The sequence below is a fragment of the Chiloscyllium plagiosum genome, chromosome 12 (genome assembly GCF_004010195.1).
Source record: "Chiloscyllium plagiosum isolate BGI_BamShark_2017 chromosome 12, ASM401019v2, whole genome shotgun sequence".
Lineage (NCBI taxonomy): Eukaryota > Metazoa > Chordata > Chondrichthyes > Orectolobiformes > Hemiscylliidae > Chiloscyllium > Chiloscyllium plagiosum.
Window position 1 is genome coordinate 85,269,838 of NC_057721.1, and position 19,529 is coordinate 85,289,366.

The 19,529-nt window shown below is 43.3% G+C and overlaps 1 protein-coding gene across 3 annotated transcripts in view; it reads left to right on the forward strand.

Annotated features, from left to right (window-relative positions):
• Positions 1 to 19,529, forward strand: part of pknox1.1 (pbx/knotted 1 homeobox 1.1) — a 113,169-nt gene that overhangs the window by 20,183 nt on the left and 73,457 nt on the right. For 2 of the 3 annotated variants that reach the window (XM_043701451.1, XM_043701450.1), the window contains exon 3: positions 17,730 to 17,863. In XM_043701451.1, the coding sequence (XP_043557386.1) occupies positions 17,730 to 17,863 (134 nt within the window). Of the gene's footprint in view, positions 1 to 17,498; positions 17,637 to 17,729; positions 17,864 to 19,529 lie in introns of all 3 variants that reach the window. The other variant, XM_043701452.1, reaches the window with a different exon arrangement.

Genomic DNA, 19,529 nt, shown 5'->3' on the forward strand with positions numbered 1-19,529 from the left:
GTTTGCTGGTAATAATCTTGATTTTTGAAGATCAATAAAACCGTATCTCAGAATACAAAGATTAATCAACTGAATTCTATTAATCTCGATTGAATAGAAAATTAATTAAAATTCTGCTTACAGTTGAAATCTGAATATTCAGCAATGTTTGCATTAAAGTTGGGAAATCCCTGCACAGATATTTTTTGCTAATTTGTTTTTGGGATGGAGTCTTCTCTCTCTGGGAGCGAGTTTAGATGTGGCCAAGAGCTATTGAGCTGTTTTCCAGTAATTTTCTGATCAGAATGATCATCAGATATTATATATTAAGTGAAGATGAGATACTAATATGAGTGGCAGAGCAAAGTGTGCAGTGTGAAACTTTTCAAAGGAACATAGATACATTGAGTGAGTGGGCAAAGGTCTGGCAGATGGAATACAATGTTAATAAATATGAAGTCATCCATTTTGGTAGGAGTAACAGTGAAAAGGATTATTACTTGAATGGTAAAAAGTTACAGCATGCTGCTATGCAGAGGGACCTGGGTGTCCTTGTGAAGGAATCACAGAGTACAGCAAGTAATTAAGTAGACAAATGGAATTTTGTCCTTCATTCCTAAAGGGATTGCGTTTAAAATCAATGATGTTATGCTGCACCTGTATAGGTGCTGGTCAGGCCGCACCTGGAGTACTGTGTGCAGTTTTGGTCTCTTACTTAAGAAACTGAGTAGACTGGGATTATACTAATTGGAATTTAGAAGAATGGGGGCTTTTATACATGGACTTCAGTAAAGCCTTTGATAAGGTTCCACATGGTAGGCTGTTGGAGAAAATGCAGAAGCATGGAATTGAGGGTGATTTAGCAGTTTGGATTAGAAACTGGCTTTCTGAAAGAAGGCAATGAGTGGTGGTTGATGGAAAATATTCAGCCTGGAGTCCGATTACTAGTGGTGTGCCACAAGGATATGTTTTGGGACCACTGCTGTTTGTCATTTTTGTAAATGACTTAGACGCAGGCATAAGTGGATGGATTAGTAAATTTGCAGATGACACTAAAGTCGGTGGAGTAGTGGACAGTTTGGAAGAATGTTATAGGTTGCGGGGGACTTGGATAAACTGCAGAATTGGGCTGAGAGGTGGCAAATGGAATTCAGTGCAGCTAAATGGGAGGTGATTCACTTTGGGAAGAATAACAGGAAGGCAGCGTACTGGGTCAATGGAAAGATTCTTGGTAGTGTGGATGTGCAGAGGGATCTTGAAGTCCATATACATAGATCCCTGAAAGTTGCCACCCAGGTTGATAGTGTTGCTAAGAAGGCATACAGTGTGTTAGGTTTCATTGGTAGCGAGACTGAGTTCTGGAGCCGCAATATCATGCTGCAACTGTACAAAACGCTACTGCTGCTGCACTTGGAATATTATGTACATTTCTGGTCACCATATTTCGAGGAGGATATGGAAGCAATGGAAAAGGTGCAGAGGAGATTTACCAGGATGTTGCCTGGTCTGGGAGGGAAGGTCTTATGAGGAAAGGCTGAGAGACTTGGGTCTGATCTCATTGGAGAGAAGAAGGCTAAGAGGGACGTTGGTAGAGACATACAAGATGATCAGAGGATTAGATAGGATGATGACATCAGCTTGTATGAGGGGGCCTAACTACAAATTGAAAGGTGATAGATTTAAGTCAGATGTCAGAGGCAGTTTCTTTACTCAGAGTGGTAAGGGGGTGGAACGCTCTGCCTGCCAATGTAGTTAACTCAGCCACATTAGGGAGATTTAAACAATCCTTGGATGAGCACATGGATGGTGATGGGATAGTTTCGGGGGACGAGATGAGAATAGTTCACAGGTCGGCGTAACATTGAGGGCCGAAGAGCCTGTTCTGCACTGTATTGTTCTATGATTGGGTATATAGGAAGGATTTGGAGGGATATGGGCAAGGTGCTGGCAAGTGGGACTAGATTAGGTTGGGATATCTGGTCGGCATAGACGAGTTGGACCGAATGGTCTGTTTCCTTGCAGTATATCTTTATGACTTTATGACTTTTATTATAAACATATAAAATTATGAAGGGAATAGATAAGATAGAAGTAGTGAGGATGTTTCCATTGGCGGGTGAAACTAGCACAAGAGGACGTAGACTCAAGATTAGGAGCAGATTTAGGACTGAGTTAAGAAGGAACTTTTTCACCCAGAGGTTTGTGAATTTGTGGAATTTCCTGCCCAGTGAAGTAGTTGACGCTACCTCAGTAGATGTTTTTCAAGCTAAGATAGATTTTGTTTTGAACAATAAAGTAATTAAGGACTATGGTGAGAAGGCGGGTTAGTAGAGCTGAGTTTACGATCTTATTGAATGGTGGGGCAGACTCAAAGGGCCAGATGGCCTACTCCTGCTCCTAGTTCTTATGAAGAAGAATTGAGGCAAAATTGATGAGAGTTTCTTCAGTCACCCAAAGGTTTACACTCTCTGCTGATCTTTTACTCCATGCAATCATTGCTCAGACCAGGCTCTATTGTATTGTAATTTCTCTGTATCCATTGGATACTATTATTGTATCTTAGTTTATTTACACACCTCTTTGGAATGCTGTTTTAACAACTAGGTTTAATGATGAATCCAACAAATCAAATTGAAGCTGGGGAAATATGATACATGTAGTTGCATTGAGTCTACAGGAGCAATTCAGGCCAACAGACCATTCAGCTTCTCTTCAATCCCCATTCCATTATACATGCTCCATGTTAATTTCCTTCCCTCTTTCTTCATCTAATACTAAAAGTTTATATTTCATCTTCCTTGTTTTCACTCAATTAATTCTGGGCTATTTACTTGAAATACATGTGATAGTGAGTTCTGTATTTTCATGGCTCTTCAAAAATCTAAAAAGAGGAGTAGCAAGAGTAATTGGTCCATTCAAGGATGAGAGTTTGGAATCTTATAGGGTTCTGAGTGATGTGGGCAATGGTTGGATCTGTAGCAGAATGGGACAAGAAGTTCATTGAGGCATATTTAAATGTTGGGAGCATTTAGGCACATTTTTATGTTTTGCCAAGTGAAGAAGTTTCTTACCAGTCAGTGGAGATTTGCCTATTAAGTGGGATTCTAGCTTGTAAAATATCTGATTAATTCAACTTTTCTTATTAAAATTAAACTCCCTATCTTAATAAACGTGCTGAACAAATTAGGCGTTGAGAATTCTCAATATGGAAATCAGAGCGGGTACCTGGGAACTTCAGCTTGCTGTGAGGAACCCCCATCTGATTATCAAATAGCATTTCAGGGCATAATCCACAGATGCCAGCCACACACACTCCTTGTCTATGGACATTTCCATCTGAGTTTACTCACCCAGGGGAGGCAGTGGCCGAGAGGTATTAATCAGAGAGCAAGGTAATGTTCTGGGGACCTGGGTTTGAATGCTGCCTTGGCAGATAGTGGAATTTGAGTTCAATACAAATCTGGAATTAATTTTAACAATGACCATGCAATTTGTTGTTGACTGTCAGAAAGTTCCACCTAGTTCACTATGTCCTTTAAGGAAATAAACTGCTGTCCTTATCTGGTCTGGTCGACATATAGAATCGTTGAATTTTACAGTTACAGAAGGAGGCTATTCAACTCATCTCGTCTGTACCAGCTTCCAAAAGAACTACCCGACTCGTCCCATTAGATAGATTCTTTGACTCCAGACCCACAGCAATGTATTTGACTGTCGATTGCTTTCTGTCGATTAAGGAAGGGCGATAAATGCTGGCCTAGCTAGTGACACACACATCCTGTGAACAAATAAAAAGATCCTTCTTGACCTTCATGACCCTTTATGATATCTTTGCAGGCTGCATAGGATGCACAGACATAGGGTGCACTGGCAACTATCATTGAAAAGCTACTGTGAGGATGCTTTGTACACAGAGACAGACATCTGTATTACCCATTGGACCAGGCTACATCTCAAGGCTGCTCATTTACTTCCTTCGTAATCAAGCACTTCATGCCAATCTAAGTGCTTTCAGCACCCCAGGCTTCTCCTCCTTGCTGTGCCATGTTATGCCATTGCCTGTGGTGCATTTGGTCAGCACGTTTGGCGGTTAACCAAAAGGTTGGTTGTTCGATACCACTCAGGGACGGAGTGATTGCTGTTCTCACTTCATCAGTTTTAAAAAAGAGTCTTGATGAAGGGTCAAGCCTGAAACATCGACCCTCTTGCTGCTCAGTTGCTGCCTGACCTGCTGTGCTTTTTCCAGTGCTACACTTTATTGACTATCCCTGGTACCTCTTCAGCCAGAGCCAAAGGCTGTCAGTACTGGTGTTTTGACATACTCCTTTGCATAGATGTACAGACAGGCAGCTTGTTAGTGGGGATCTGTTTGTGGTGGAGGAGGTACCAAGAGGCACCTACTTTGTGATATTTGTCAGTGCAGATTTGCTCAGCCAAATATCCATATTAGAAAGTGGCTAATCCTCAATCTAGTCAAGGGGAGGGGAGGAGGGCACTGTTGGCCATGAGGTCCCAGTACTGTCAGTCAGGGGCACAGTCCAGGGCATTTATCATTATCATTTGTCAGCTGGGAAAGCTGATGTTTGGGGAATCTGTACAACTGCAGTCTGGGAAGTGGGCAATAGACTGTCCAGTGGGACAAGCAGTTAGGGAATTTGTGCATCATCAGTTGGGGAACGCAAAGCCAGTGTTCAAGGATCTGGTCAGTCATGTCTGAAGGAATGATTGTTAAATCATCCAGAGGACTGGACCAAATACAGTTTTGAGGATCCAGCTATTGATCATTAGGTTGAATTCAAGGAGGCAACTGTAGGTGCTGTGGTAGCTCACTACCAAAAGGTGTAGGGGACTCAAAGCTGTATGGGTGTGGGTGAGAAGCAAAACAAAAATATTTGTGAAGGAGAAAAGTAGGACAGTGATGAGAGATCTCCGGTACAAACTGAATTAATGGCAGTGACCACTACCATGGCTTCTATAGCCAAAGTGTATATGAGCACAGTGACCATTCTTAAAGCATAATGTTCGAATGTGGAAGAAATGAGGAAAGTTGGAGCTAAAACACATTCTGGTGGGTCTCCGCATGAGGGCATTGGATGGAAGTGGGCTAGCAGGCTAGAGTGACTTTAAAGGGGACATGGAGACTTTGGGGTGATCTCTGGTGACCAGTTGGGCCTGATATTGATGGTGTTGACGGCAAGCTGTGTTTCCTGCCATCATTTGCAGTTCTCTAGGTGCAAGATGCAATTGGAGAATGGTGGGGACAATGCCCAGGAGGGTCAGGGTCAATGTCAGTGTGATGGGTGAAAGTGCAAGATCCATACCTGCTGAAGACAAGGATGTTGTAGGGCAAAAATATGAAGTTTGGGATTACAAATTTCAGTTACACTGCATTTGCAATAATCTTTTCACCCATATACAATTTGTACAGGTGTACGTCCTGCCCTCATTTGACCTACCAAAATGCAACATACATTTATCTAAATTAAACTTAATCTACCATTCCTCAGCCCACTGACCCATTTGATCAAGATCTCGTATGGCTAGATAACCACCTTCACTGTCCACTACACCACCAATCTTGGTGTCATCTGCAAGCTTCCTAACCATACCTCCTAAATTATCACCCAAATCACTTATATAAATGACACATAACAGCAGACCCAGCACTGATCCCTGTGGCACACTGCTGGTCACAGGCTCCAGTCTGAAAAACACCCCTCTATAACCACCCTCTGTCTTTTACCTTCAAGCCCTTTAGAGCGCAGGAGGCTGAGGGAGTGACCTTGTAGAGGACTATAAAATCAAAAGGGGCATGGATAGGGTGAATAGCCAAGACCTTTTACCCAGGGTAAGGGAGTCCAAAACTAGAGGCATAGGTTTACAGTGAGAGGGGAAAGATCAAAGAGACCGGGGTGGGGGAAGGGGGGTAAGTTTTTCACATAGGGTTGTGCATATATGGAATGATTGCACTTTTGGAGAAGATGTGTACCTCAGGTTGTACATTTGCTTGCTGAGCTGGTAGATTTGTTCTCAAACCTTTTGTCACCATGCGAGGTAATGTCATCAGTGAGCCTCCAATGAAGTGCTGGTGTTCTGTCCCTCTTGCTGTTTATCAGTCTTGATCTGTTATGGTGTGTGATATCATAACAGATCAAGACAAATAAATAACAAGCGGGACAGAACATGAGCGCTTCATCGGAGGCTCACTGATGATGTTACCTAGCATGGTGATGAAATGTCTGAGAACAAATATACCAGCTCAGCAAGCAAATGTACAATCATTATGGAATGAGCTCCCTGAGGAAATGGTAGAGGCTGATACAATTACAGCATTTAAGAGACTTTTGGATAGGGACCTGGAAAGGTATAGAGCAAGGTGGGCAAACACAGGTAAATGGGACTAGTTCAATTTAGAAAATCTGGTTGGCTTGAACAAGTTGGTCCCAAGGGCCTGTTTCCATTCTGTATGGCTCTATGGAAGAACTGTCTTTATCAAGGCTAAATAGAAAATGTTCTAATACAAGGAGGTTGAGAAAGAAGCCAAACGAGCTGAGGGAACAGGTAGGCACATGGGAGTATGATATGATAGTCATTACAGAAACTTGGCTCAAAGATAGGTACCTTAACATTCATGTTATATGGCATTCTGAGAGGAAATTGAGCCCAGCTATTCCCACAGTCATCATAAAAGTTAAAGGTTTTATGAAGTACTCAAAGTTTCCCAATTTACCTGACTTTCAGACCCAGACTGATAGATAGCATGGACCGGATTCCTGTAATGATCAAGAATCTATTTTTTACAAGCAATTATGTTCCAGCTACAGATAAAACATTGGCATATAATGCTATAAATTAAAACTCTAATCCCCTTACAAAATTCCCTTTACACATAGACATACTGGGTTCAATAGGTTATGACTGGAGGAGAAATGGGAAAAACAATTCAGTAGTCTTTGTCCTAGGTACTGTGTTGAGATATATTTATGGTTTTTCTGCTGGCCAGCACTTTGCTTTAGTCTTTTTTCTTTGATTGCTTTAACTGGTTAGTGAGAGGCACAAAATGGCTGATAGACTTAAAACAAGCCTCTGACTTTTCAGTTAAAGGTCACATTTTACCACAACTGTTACTAGCAAAGATAAACTGGTGTGGCCGCACTTGGAGTAATGCATGCAGTTCTGGTCACCACATAGGAAGGATGTGGAAGCTTTGGAAAGGGTTCAGAGGAGATTTACTAAGATTTTGCCTGGTATGGAGGGAAGGTCTTATGAGGAAAGGCTGAGGGACTTGAGGCTGTTTTTGTTAGAAAGAAGGAGGTTTAGAAGTGACTTAATTGAGACATATAAGATAATCAGAGGGTTAGATCAGGTGGACAGTGAGAGCCTTTTTCTTAGGATGGTGATGGCCAGCCTAAGGTGGGATAGCTTCAAATTGAGGGGTGATAGATATAGGATAGATGTCAGAGGCAGTTTCTTTACTCAGAGTAATAGGGTTGTGGAATGCACTGTCTGCAACAGTAGTAGACTGGCCAACTTTAAGGGCTTTTAAATGGCCATTGGATAGGCATATGGATGAGAATGGAACAGTGTAGGTTAGATGGGCTTCAGATTGGTTTCACTGGGTGATGCAACATCGAGAACTGAAGGGCTTGTACTGTGCTGTAATGTTCTATGTTCCAAACTAGTTTTCCTCCGGTTTACAGGGAGGTTTGACTGAAGAACTCAGAGAAACCCCGAGAAATAAAAACTCAACTCTCTGTCTGTAACCTGCTCCCAGCTCCAAACTGTTCAATTACCTAACAACCACTCATGTAGTTGGTGCATGCAAAAAGGTCTGTGCTGTTGGTCTATGAATGAATGACCAGTTATAAATGAATCACTTGTTGTCATGAGAAAGCTGGTAACCTTACACATCTGCTAAGAAGATGCAGGAAAGTGCTTGACCACTGCGGGACAGGGGGGTGGAATTGATCAGAAGAATTCATGACATCTATTCTTAGTGTAAATAAGGTGATAACATTTGTTCACTTGTGGAATGTATGCCAGTACTTCCTCCTTATCCTGGGACTGGAGGCGGCGCATATTTCACAGTGGGATGGTTGGATAAGGAAATTTCTGGTTTACATGTATATTGAAGACTCTTAACAAAACCCATAATCAATAGGAAAAGAACTTGTCATTTAATAAGCTGAGTGGAATATGCATGTAATAGAACAATCCTGATACATTTTCATGTATACCACACTGAGCAGATTTGAATTTAAGAAGCTCAGCTCCCTCATCTTGACTGTTTTAGAAGGTGAATGTCTCATTACCTGTATAAGCTAGGAAAACATGAAGGCTGAAATTGACATAGTAAGAAAGTTGCAAGATGTTCATGTGAGAGTGAGAGAGAGAAAACATTCTTCTGTAAATTACATTCGCTGACCGAAGTGTTCAAGGGACACTGTGTGTGTGTGTGTGTGTGTGTGTGAGAGAGAGACAGGGAGACAGGATGGAAGCTGGTGGAAAGGTTAACTCTTTGTGATCTGATTTGAATGTGCACTGGCTTGTCATGGATTGAATGTGTGTTGTTCCGTGGAGCTTGAGATCTGGGAATGTTATGAATTTAATTTGCATTTTGGGAATCTAAGATGACTTTAAAAGAAAAAGCCATTTTGTCGGACAATGATCCTGGACATGTTAGCTGAGCAATGTTACCTCATGACCTTTTCCATGTAGTTCAGATTAGTCCCTCGTTATGATGTCCTGTTAAAAGGGAAGGTTATCTAGCCAAAGCAATTGGCTATTTGTCCTGGCTTGATTAAGCTTCCCACTTTGATGTGCATGCAGCTTAATTAATCAAGTATACACAGACCTGTCAATGAGTTTCTCTTCCTCTGAAAACTTTTGCCATTTCATTGCTGCGTATCTGATTAAGGACATGTGGTGTTTTTGTAATTTTAATACCAATTTCTGTATAAAGACAGCTTGTTTGCAGCAATGGTCGGGGGTGGGGTGGAGGAGGAGGAGGAGTAGTCTGAGAGAGCTCTTGGGGGTAAGTGCTGGCACCGCTACTCTGCTAATGGCTTTAGAACTTTAGCTCAAGCCTGGCTTGTAGGTATCTATGTTATAGTGTAACATTGGTAAATAAAGGTAATAATTTAAACTAAATTGTCTGTAAGAGTTTAATATTCCAGACTACCACAGCATATGATCTCTGGGACGAACCAAGAGAGGCTGACAGGTCGAGTCCACCAGGGATTCCCTGAGCCGTCTCGAATAGGGACTTTAACAGACAGTAAACAGACTGTTGGTTCTAAATCTTCTACAAACATTGCCTGTAGTGGGTGTCAGATTACTTGTTTTCAAAACTTCAGCCACTGTTTAAAACACTGGTTTTTAAAACATGACTTCCTCGTTTCAGTCGACAGTTTTAAAAACACAATAATAGAAATACGTGGTCCTTACAGTATATTAATTATATGGATTTAAATATACTGGGTATAATTAAGAAGTTCGTGAAAGACCCAAAACTTGTTTGGATGAGACATAGTGAGGAGATAATCATAAACTGCAGGAGGATATCAACGGATTGGTCAGCCGGGCTTGGCAGTAACAAGTGGAATTCAACCAGTATGGAATAGTATTAGGTAATCCATTTGGGAAGGGCTAACAAGGCAAAGGATAACACTATGAATTGTCACAACCTGGAAAGTATTAAAGATCAGATGGACCTTGTTCTGCATATCCACAGACCCATGAAGATAGCAAGGCAAGTAGATAAGGTGGTTAAGAAGGCATATGGAAGGCATATATTAGGCAGATACATAGAATACAAGAGCAAGGAGGTTATACTGGAGCCGTATACATTGCTGGTTAGGCCAGAACTGGAGTACTGTGTGCAGTTCTGATCGACATATTATAGGAAAGATGTGATTGCACTGAAGAGGGTACAGAGCAGTTTAACAGGATGCTGCCTAGGTTGGAGAGCCTGTGCTGTAAGGAAAGATTAAGAGATGCAAAGGTTAAGAGGAAACCTGATGGAGGTGTTTGTGAGATTGTGAGGGGAATATAAAGAACAAAGAACAATACAACACAATAACAGGCCCTTCAGCCCTCCAAGCTTGTGCCAACACATTTGCCCTTCCATACTAAAACTGTCTTCACTTAAAGGATCCTATCCCTCTATACCCTTTGTATTCATGGATTTGTCTAGGTGTTGTTTGAATGCTGCTATTGTATCTGCTTCCATTACCACCTCTGGCAGTGCGTTCCAGGCACTCGCCACACTTTGTGTGAAAAACCTGCCCCACACATGTGTTTTACACTCTTCCCGCCAAAACAGCACCTTTAACTTGTGTCCCCTACTAAATGACCCCTTATCCTGGGAAAAAAGCATCATACTTTCCAAACTATCCATGCTATTTGCCATTTTATAAATGTCTATCAGGTCGCCCCTCAACCTCTTGCATTTCAGTGAAAACAAACCCAGTCTATCCAACCTTTCTTTATAGCTAAAATCCCCCAAATCAGGCAACACTCTGGTAAACCTTTTTCTGTATCCTCTTCAAAGCATCCACATCCTTCTGGTAGTGTGGTAACCAGAATTGTATGCAATATTCCAAATATGGCCTAACTAAAGTTCCATAAAGCTGACACCTCCCTCCCCTTCCTGGACCTCTCCATCTCCATTAATGACTACCGACTTGACACTGACATTTTTTTACAAACCCACCGACTCCCACAGCTACCTGGATTACACCTCTTCCCATCCTACCTCTTGCAAAAATGCCATCCCATCTTCCCAATTCCTCCGCCTCCGCCGTATCTGCTCCCAGGAGGAGCGGTTCCACCATAGAACACACCAGATGGCCTCCTTCTTTAGAGACCGCAGTTTCCCTTCCCACGTGGTTAAAGATGCCCTCCAATGCATCTCATCCACATCCCGCACCTCCGCCCTCAGACCCAACCCCTCCAACCGCAACAAGGACAGAACGCCCCTGGTGCTCACCTTCCATCCTACCAACCTTCGCATAAACCAAATCATCCACCGACATTTCTGCCACATCCAAACGGACCCCACCACCAGGGATATATTTCCCTCCCCACCCCTCTCCGCCTTCCGCAAGGACCGTTCCCTCCGTGACTACCTGGTCAGGTCCACGCCTCCCTACGACCCACCCTCCCATCCTGGCACTTTCCCCTGCCACCGCAGGAACTGTAAAACCTTCGCCCACACCTCCTCCCTCACCTCTACCCAAGGCCCTAAAGGAGCTTTCCACATCCATCAACGTTTTACTTGCACATCCACTAATATCATTTATTGTATTAGTTGCTCCTGATGCGGTCTCCTCTACATTGGGGAGACTGGGCGCCTCCTAGCAGAGCGCTTTAGGGAACATCTCCGGGACACCCGCACCAATCAACCACACCGTCCCGTGGCCCAACATTTCAACTCTCCCTCCCACTCTGCCGAGGACATGGAGGTCCTGGGCCTTCTTCGCCGCTCCCTCACCACCAGACGCCTGGAGGAAGAACGCCTCCTCTTCCGCCTCGGAACACTTCAACCCCAGGGCATCAATGTGGACTTCAACAGTTTCCTCATTTCCCCTTCCCCCACCTCACCCTAGTTCCAAACCTCCAGCTCAGCACTGTCCCTTGACTTGTCCGGACTTGTCCAACCTGCCCAGCTCCTTTTCCACCTATCCACTCCACCCTCTCCTCCCTGACCTATCACCTTCATCTCCTCCCCCACTGACCTATTGTACTCTATGCTACTTTCTCCCCACCCCCACCCTCCTCTAGCTTATCTCTCCACGCTTCAGGCTCACTGCCTTTATTCCTGATGAAGGGCTTTTGCCCGCTGCTTGGATGCTGCCTGAACTGCTGTGCTCTTCCAGCACCACTAATTCAGAATACAGCATAACGTGTCTATCCTTATACTCAGTGCCCCTTCCAATGAAGGCAAGCATCCGATAGGCCATTTTTAAAATCACCTTATCTACCTGCACTGCCACATTTAGTGATCTGTGCACCTGTACACCCAGACCCCTCTGCATATCAATACTCCGAAGGGTTCTGCCATTCTCTGTATAATTTCTACCTGTACTTGACCTTCCAAAATGCATTATCTCACATTTGTCCGGATTAAACTCCATCTGCCATTTTTCTGCCCATGCCTCCAACTGATCTCTATCCTGCTGTCTCCTCTGACAATCCTCCTCACTATCTGCAACTCCACCAATCTTTGTATCTTCCACAAACTTATTAAGTAGACCAGCTACCTTTTCCTCCAAATCATTTATGTAGACCACAAACAGCAGAAATCCCAGAACTGATCCCTGTGGAACACCTCTAGTTACAAACTTCCTTTCCAAAAAGCGTCCTTCCACTACTACCCTCGGTCTCCTATGACTTAGCCAGTTCTGTATCCATCTTGCAGCTCAGCCTTAGTACCATGTGACTTGTCCTTTTGCACCATGTTGATCTTGCCTGGCTGACGTCCTGTGCAACATAACCAGTGTGCCTTACTCTGTCCAAGTCTTTTGTTTCACCCCATGATCTGTATAACCTTGCTTAATATGATTTGCCTGTAAACTGCTCACAAACAAAGCTTTTCACTGTACTTAGGTACATGTGACAATAGATCAAATCAAATCTGCTACGAGGGATCTTGTCAAAGGCTTTACTGAAAGTCCAGGTAGACAACATCTTCTGCTTTTCCCACATCAATCATCTTTGTTACCTCCTCAAAAAAACTCGACTAAGTTAGTGAAGCATGACCTCCCCTACTCAAAACCAGGCTGTCTCTCACTAATAAGTCCATTTCCTTCTAAATGCATACAGACCCTCCCCCTCAGAATCTTTTCAAATAATTTTCCTACCGCAGTGTGAGGCTCACAGGCCTATAATTCCCTGGGTTATCCCTAGTACCCCTCTTAAAGAATGGGACAACATTATCTATTCTCCAGTTCCCTGGGACCTCATCTGTGGCCAAAGAGGATACAAAGATGTCTGTCAATTCTCCAGCAGTTTATTCTCTTGCCTCCTTCAATACTCTGGGATAGATCCCATCAGGACTCAGGGACTTATCTACCTTACAACTTTTTAAGACACACAACACCTCTTCCTTTTTAATAGCAACTTGGCTTAGAAATTCAGGATTCCTAGAATAAGTAGGGTGGAAAGGAAGGCTCTTTTTTCTATTAGAAGAAGAGTCAATAACCGGGGGGCAGAGATTTAAGGTTAGAGCTAGATGATTAAGAGGAGAGGCATGGAGAACCGTGTTCACTGAAGATGGTGATTGGAGTCTGGAAGTCTGCTTGAAAGGACTGAAAATGTGTTGCTGGAAAAGCGCAGCAGGTCAGGCAGCATCCAAGGAACAGGAGAATTGACGTTTTGGGCATAAGCCCTTCTTCAGGAAAACGTCGATTCTCCTGTTCCTTGGATGTTGCCTGACCTGCTGCGCTTTTCCAGCAACACATTTTCAGCTCTGATCTCCAACATCTGCAGTCCTCACTTTCTCCTCCTGCTTGAAAGGACTGTTGAGTCAGCAACTCTTGTAACATTTATACATTATTTAGTTATTCATTTATGTTGCATTGCCTCCAGGATTACAGAACCAAGAGCTGGAATAGGTGGAGGGACAGTTAGTGTTGAGGAAGTGAGCAGGCTGGAGAAGGATTTGGACAGGCTAGGAGACTGGGCAAAAATATGGCAGATGGAATACCATGTGGGACTGTGTGAGTGTATGCAGTTTGGTAGGAAGAATAGAGGTGTAGAATATTTTCTAAACAAAGAAAAGCTTCAGCCATCTGAAGCACAAAGGCACTCGGGAGTCCTAATGCAGGATTCTGTTACAATTAATGTGCAGGTTCAATTGGCAGTAAGGAAAACAAATGCACTGTTGGCATCATTGCAAGAGGGTCACAGTACAAGAGCAGAGATGTACTGCCATGGCTGTATAAAGTTCTGGTCAGATTTTATTTAGAATATGTGCTCATAACAGCACACAAACCAACAGCCACTCTTAACCAACAACTCACCAGGACAAAGGACCCGATACCCAGCATGAGCAAAACCAATGTAGTGTACAAAATCCCATGTAAGGACTGTACAAAACACTACATAGGACAAACAGGAAGACAGCTAACGATCCGCATCCATGAATACCAACTAACCACGAAACGACATGACCAGCTATCCTTAGTATCCACACACTCAGATGACAAGCAACATGAGTTCGACTAGGACAACACGACTATTATAGGACAAGCCAAACAGAGAACAGCCAGGGAATTCCTAGAGGCATGGCATTCATCCACAGATTCAATCAATAAGCACATCAGCCTGGCCCCAATATACCGGCCACTGCAGCAGACAGCTGGAACTGACAACCGGAAGCGGCGGATACAAATCACTATAAATGCCGGAGGAAACATCACAGAAGCGCTTCACAGGAGGCTCCCAAGCACTGAGGATGTCACCTAGACAGGGGACGAAACGTCTGCAACACAAATGCCCAGCTCGGCGAACAGAACCACAGCAACGAGCAGCCGAGTACAAATCTTCTCACAAACTTTGAGATGTTATGTGCCCCGTATCTAAGTCAGGATAAGGCATTGGAAAGAGTTCAAAGGAGGTTTACAGGAATGATCCCAGAGATGAAGACCTTGTCACATGAGGAGTAGGTGAGGACCCTAGATCTGTACTCTGTTTTTAAAAGGATGAAAGAGGACTTTATTGAAACTTACATAATGCTGAGAAGCCTGAATAGAGTGAATATGGAGGGGATGTTTCCACTAGTAGGAGAGATGAGGACCAAAGGCACAGCCTCAGAGTGAAGGGACGGCCCTTCAGAACTGAGATGAGGAATTTCTGCAACCAAAGTGAGGGACAGACATGGATAGGTTCTTGCTTAGTGAAGGGTTCAAAGGTTATAGGGAAAGGCAGAAGAATGGGGCTGAGAAACACATCAGCCATGGCTGAATGGCAGAGCAGAATCAGTGGGTTGAATGGCCTAATTCTGCTTTTATATCTTACAGTCTTATGGGGCGGCATGGTGGCTCAGTGGTTAGCACTGCTGCCTCACAGCGCCAGGGACCCGGGTTCAATTCACACCTGGAGTTTGCACATTCTCCCCATGTCTGCGTGGGTTTCCTCCCACAGTCCAAAGATGTGCAAGTTAAGTGAATTGCCATGCTAAATTGCCTGTAGTATTAGGTGCGTTAGTCAGGGGTGAATGTAGGGGAATGGGTCTGGGTGGGTTGCTCTTCGGAGGGTCGGTGTGAACTGGTTGGGCTGAAGGGTCTGTTTCCACACTTAGGGAATCTAATCTAATCTTAAAAAAAATAAAAATAGTTAGATCTTTGTTGATAGTTATGGATCAGGCCAGACCCCCTCAAAACATTTCAAGAAAGTAGCCCAAACACTAACTTTGCTAGTTGTTTTAATGCGGATATTTCAGGAGGAATGCAGTTTGTCAAACCACATAGTTTGAAACAAAGCAGAATTTATTTAAAGATTACCGAGTGAAACACAAATAAAAGAGATCAGAACACTGAATAATTTAACCTATCTGAAAACCCAATAGATCATCCCAACTTAATGATGCTGTTCCAAATACTTGCAACAATCCCCATAAACACCCCTTCGCACAAAAGGTGAAATTAAACACAGGGTCTTAGAAGAGAAATGTCAGAGACAGAGAAGTATCAGCATGGACCTGCTCCTTTGGTTCTGGGAGGGTTACTCTTTGGAGGGTTGGTATGGACATGTTGGGCTGAAGGGCCTGTTTCCACACTGTAGGGACTCTATGAAACATTGTTGCTGTAGTGATTGGAACCAGACGGATCTCATTGAGTATGAGTTTCCGGATTGGGGCTGTTAACTTGGGCCAATGAGAGAGTCCTGGCTAACAGATATAAGCAGGAGTCTCTTTCAGGGAGAGGTGGGCGCCGCAGGGAGTGGAGTACATTATTTCTCCCTCCAACTCTATTTTGATTTAGTCCCTACCCTCCCCTTCACTGTTTTGATCACACAGCACTGCCCTTTGATGTGAAGGGCAGTGTTTGTCACTGGCCACCCGGGTGTTTTCCTATCTTCCTGGTGGTGGAAATTGAATAAAGATTTGTGCACTTTGTGTCTTCCACTGTGTCTCACACCTGCACACACACACCATGGGTGCTGGGGATAAAATAAGCACTACCGCAGTTAGGTGGTAGTGTGGGGGTTAAATTTAAAAAAAAGAAAAAAAAAGAAATAGAAAGAAAAAAAAAATAAGCAGGAGTCTCTTTCAGGGAGAGGTGGGCGCCGCAGGGAGTGGAGTGCATTATTTCTCCTTCCAACTCTATTTTGATTTAGTCCCTACCCTCCCCTTCACTGTTTTGATCACACAGCACTGCCCTTTGATGTGAAGGGCAGTGTTTGTCACTGGCCACCCGGGTGTTTTCCTATCTTCCTGGTGGTGGAAATTGAATAAAGATTTGTGCACTTTGTGTCTTACACTGTCTCACACCTGCACACACACACCATGGGGTGCTGGGGGAAAAAAATAAGCACTACCGCACTTAGGTGGTAGAAAAAGAAAATAAACAGGAGTGTTGTAGAGTGCATTATATATAAAAAAATAAACAGGAGCGTACTGGCCACCCGGGTGTTTTCCTATCTTCCTGGTGGTGAAAAAAAATTAAGCAGGAGTCTCGAGATTTGAGGTTTGTCCTCATCTCCTTGTAAACTGAACGGTACGGTTTGGGGCCTGGCTTTGCTGCTCCTCTCTCTTGTAAAATTGCTGTTGTGTACAGCTGTAAATGTTAACTGTTTTTTGTAAACTGTTTTGTAATAAAATAAAAAAAAAATAAGCAGGAGTCTGAGGGATTCTCCTCACTCGAGATTGGCTCTGAGATTACCTGGTCAGAGTCCATGTATGGTGCACGTGTAAATAAAGGGTGACTTGGTGCTCGGATACCAGCCTCCGTGGAGTTATTTCAGGAGAGGATATCATTGAGTTCAGTTTGGAGAATCTCTGATTTTAAATACCCTGTTGAAATTTGCTATCAAGTCACACATGAAGAATGAGCAATTGTGCAAAGTACAATTAGGTCTGTATATTCTAGTTTGTACTCTACAAAGGGTCAATGTGCCTACAGTGTTGGAAGGTACAAACAGAAAAAGTAATTGCATTCAGTTATCTGATACTTGTCCAGTGCTTAGACTTCAGATCATTCCTGGGAAAGGAGTTTACTGTGAAGGTTTGGTGGCTTCACTTGTCATTTCAGGATTCAGTTCTTCTTCCGAACCATCCTGCATTGAAGACAAGAGGAACAAGCCAAGACATTCAACCTTCTCGAGCATGTTCTTTCATTCCGTGACAAAATAGTCAATCTGTATCTTAATTCAATTTGTCCACTTCCATTCCTTCACTTTTAATGTTATTACGGGATTGAATACAAGCTTTGTTTAGGCAATCTATCAACCTCATTTAAATTAAATTTTGAGGCCTGGGATAATACTTAACCTGTATTCTGGTTCTCATCATCCAGGATTGAACACTTGATGGATTTGGGAAATCTGAACAGGGAATTTGGGAATATTGGTGCAGGGAAACCCAGTAGTCAGAAGATTTGTGTTACTGGTCTGATAAACTGAATTGACATGCAAATTCAACAGCTAATGACAGTGTGAGTAAGGTTGCCTCTGTTGAGGATTTGTTATTTCATTTGAGAAATGTTTAAAATGTTGACTTGGCTGCTATAATTGATCTCTGTTTCCAGATGCCAGTCATACCCCAGATGTCCAGCAACACTGAAGCAGGTCCAAGCTGCCCCAAGGCCGACCCTGATGCCTCAAGCCCTGTCCCTGCTGAGTGTCAGACATCTATGGAAGCTGACAAAGGAGCCATTTACAGGTAAAGTTGCAACAAATTCTCCTGCAGTTTCATGACAGCTGTATAAATTGGAGGTCAAGTATAAAAATATCTGCAAGTGAAGGAAAACTTCAGCTTCATCTCAATATTGCTTCAACAAATCTTCATCAGCTGCCAACTAGGTACTGGATTAAAAAACAGGACCTCATTGGTTGCGATCTTTGCATTACTAGCACACATGCTTGTGAGTATAGGAAGAGGTAGATATAAGACCATAAGCCCATAAGATATAAGAGCAAAATTAAGTCATTAAATTCATTGTGTCTGCTCCACCATTCAATCATGGCTGATGTGTTTACTAAACCCATTCTCCTGCATTCTCCCCGTAATCCTTAATCCCCTTGCTAATCAAGAATCTATTACCGAGTTTCGATAAGATTTGTAGCTCAGGTTGAGGTTCTTGATGTAGGTTTGCTCACTGAGCTGAAACATTCGTTTTCAGATGTTTCATCACGATACTAAGTAACATCTTCAATGAGCCTCCGGATGAAGCACTGGTGGTGTACCTGCTTTCTATTGATGTGTTTGCGTTTCCTTGGCTTGCTGATGTCAATTTCTGTGGTGAATCATTTCCTGCCCCTTTTCTCAGAGGGTGGTAAAAGGGATCCAAGTCAATGTGTTTGTTGATAGAGTTCCGTTTGGAATGCCATGCTTCTAGGAATTCTCGTGATGTCTTTGTTTGGCTTGACCTAGGATGGATGTGCTGTCCCAGTCGAAGTAGTGTCTTTCCTCATCCGTATGTGAGGATACGAGTGAGAGAGGGTCATGTCTTTTGTGGCTAGTTGGTGTTCATGTATCCTGGTGGCTAGTTTTCTGCCTGTTTGTCCGATGTAGTGTTTGTTACAGCCCTTGCACGGTATTTTGTAAATGACATTAGTTTTGCTTGTTGTCTGTGTAGGGTCTTTCAAGTTCAGTAGTTGCTGTTTTAGTGTGTTGGGGCATTTGTGGGCTACCATGATGCCAAGTGATCTGAGTAGTCTGGCAGTCATTTCTGAGATGTCTTTGACGTAGGGGAGATTGGCTAGGGTTTCTGGACGTGTTTTGTCAGCTTGTTTGGGTTTGTTGCTGAGAAATCGGCAGACTGTGTTCATTGGGTACCCGTTCTTTTTGAATACACGGTATAGGTGATTTTCCTCTGGTCTGCGTAGTTCCTCTGTGCTGCAGTGTGTGGTGGCTCGTTGAAATAATGTTCTAATGCAGCTTCGTTTGTGGATGTTGGGATGATTGCATCTGTAGTTCAATATTTGGTCCTGATTTGGAGATGCTAGTGTTGGACTGGGGCGTACAAAGTTAAAAATCACATAACACCAGGTTATGGTCCAACAGGTTTATTTGGAAGCACTAGCTTTCGAGTGCTGCTTCTTTGTCAGGTGGTTGTGGAGTACACAATTGTAAGACGCATAATTTATAGCAAAAGTTTATAGTGTGATGAAGGAGCAGAGCTCCGAAAGCTAGTGATTTTAATTAAACCTAGAACATAGAACATGGTACAATACAGCACAGAATAGGCCCTTCGGCCCACGATGTTGTGCCGAACATTTGTCCTAGCTTAAGCACCCATCCTTGTACCGATCCAATTGCCGCTTAAAGGTCGCCAATGATTCTGACTCTACCACTCCCACAGGCAGCGCATTCCATGCCCCCACCA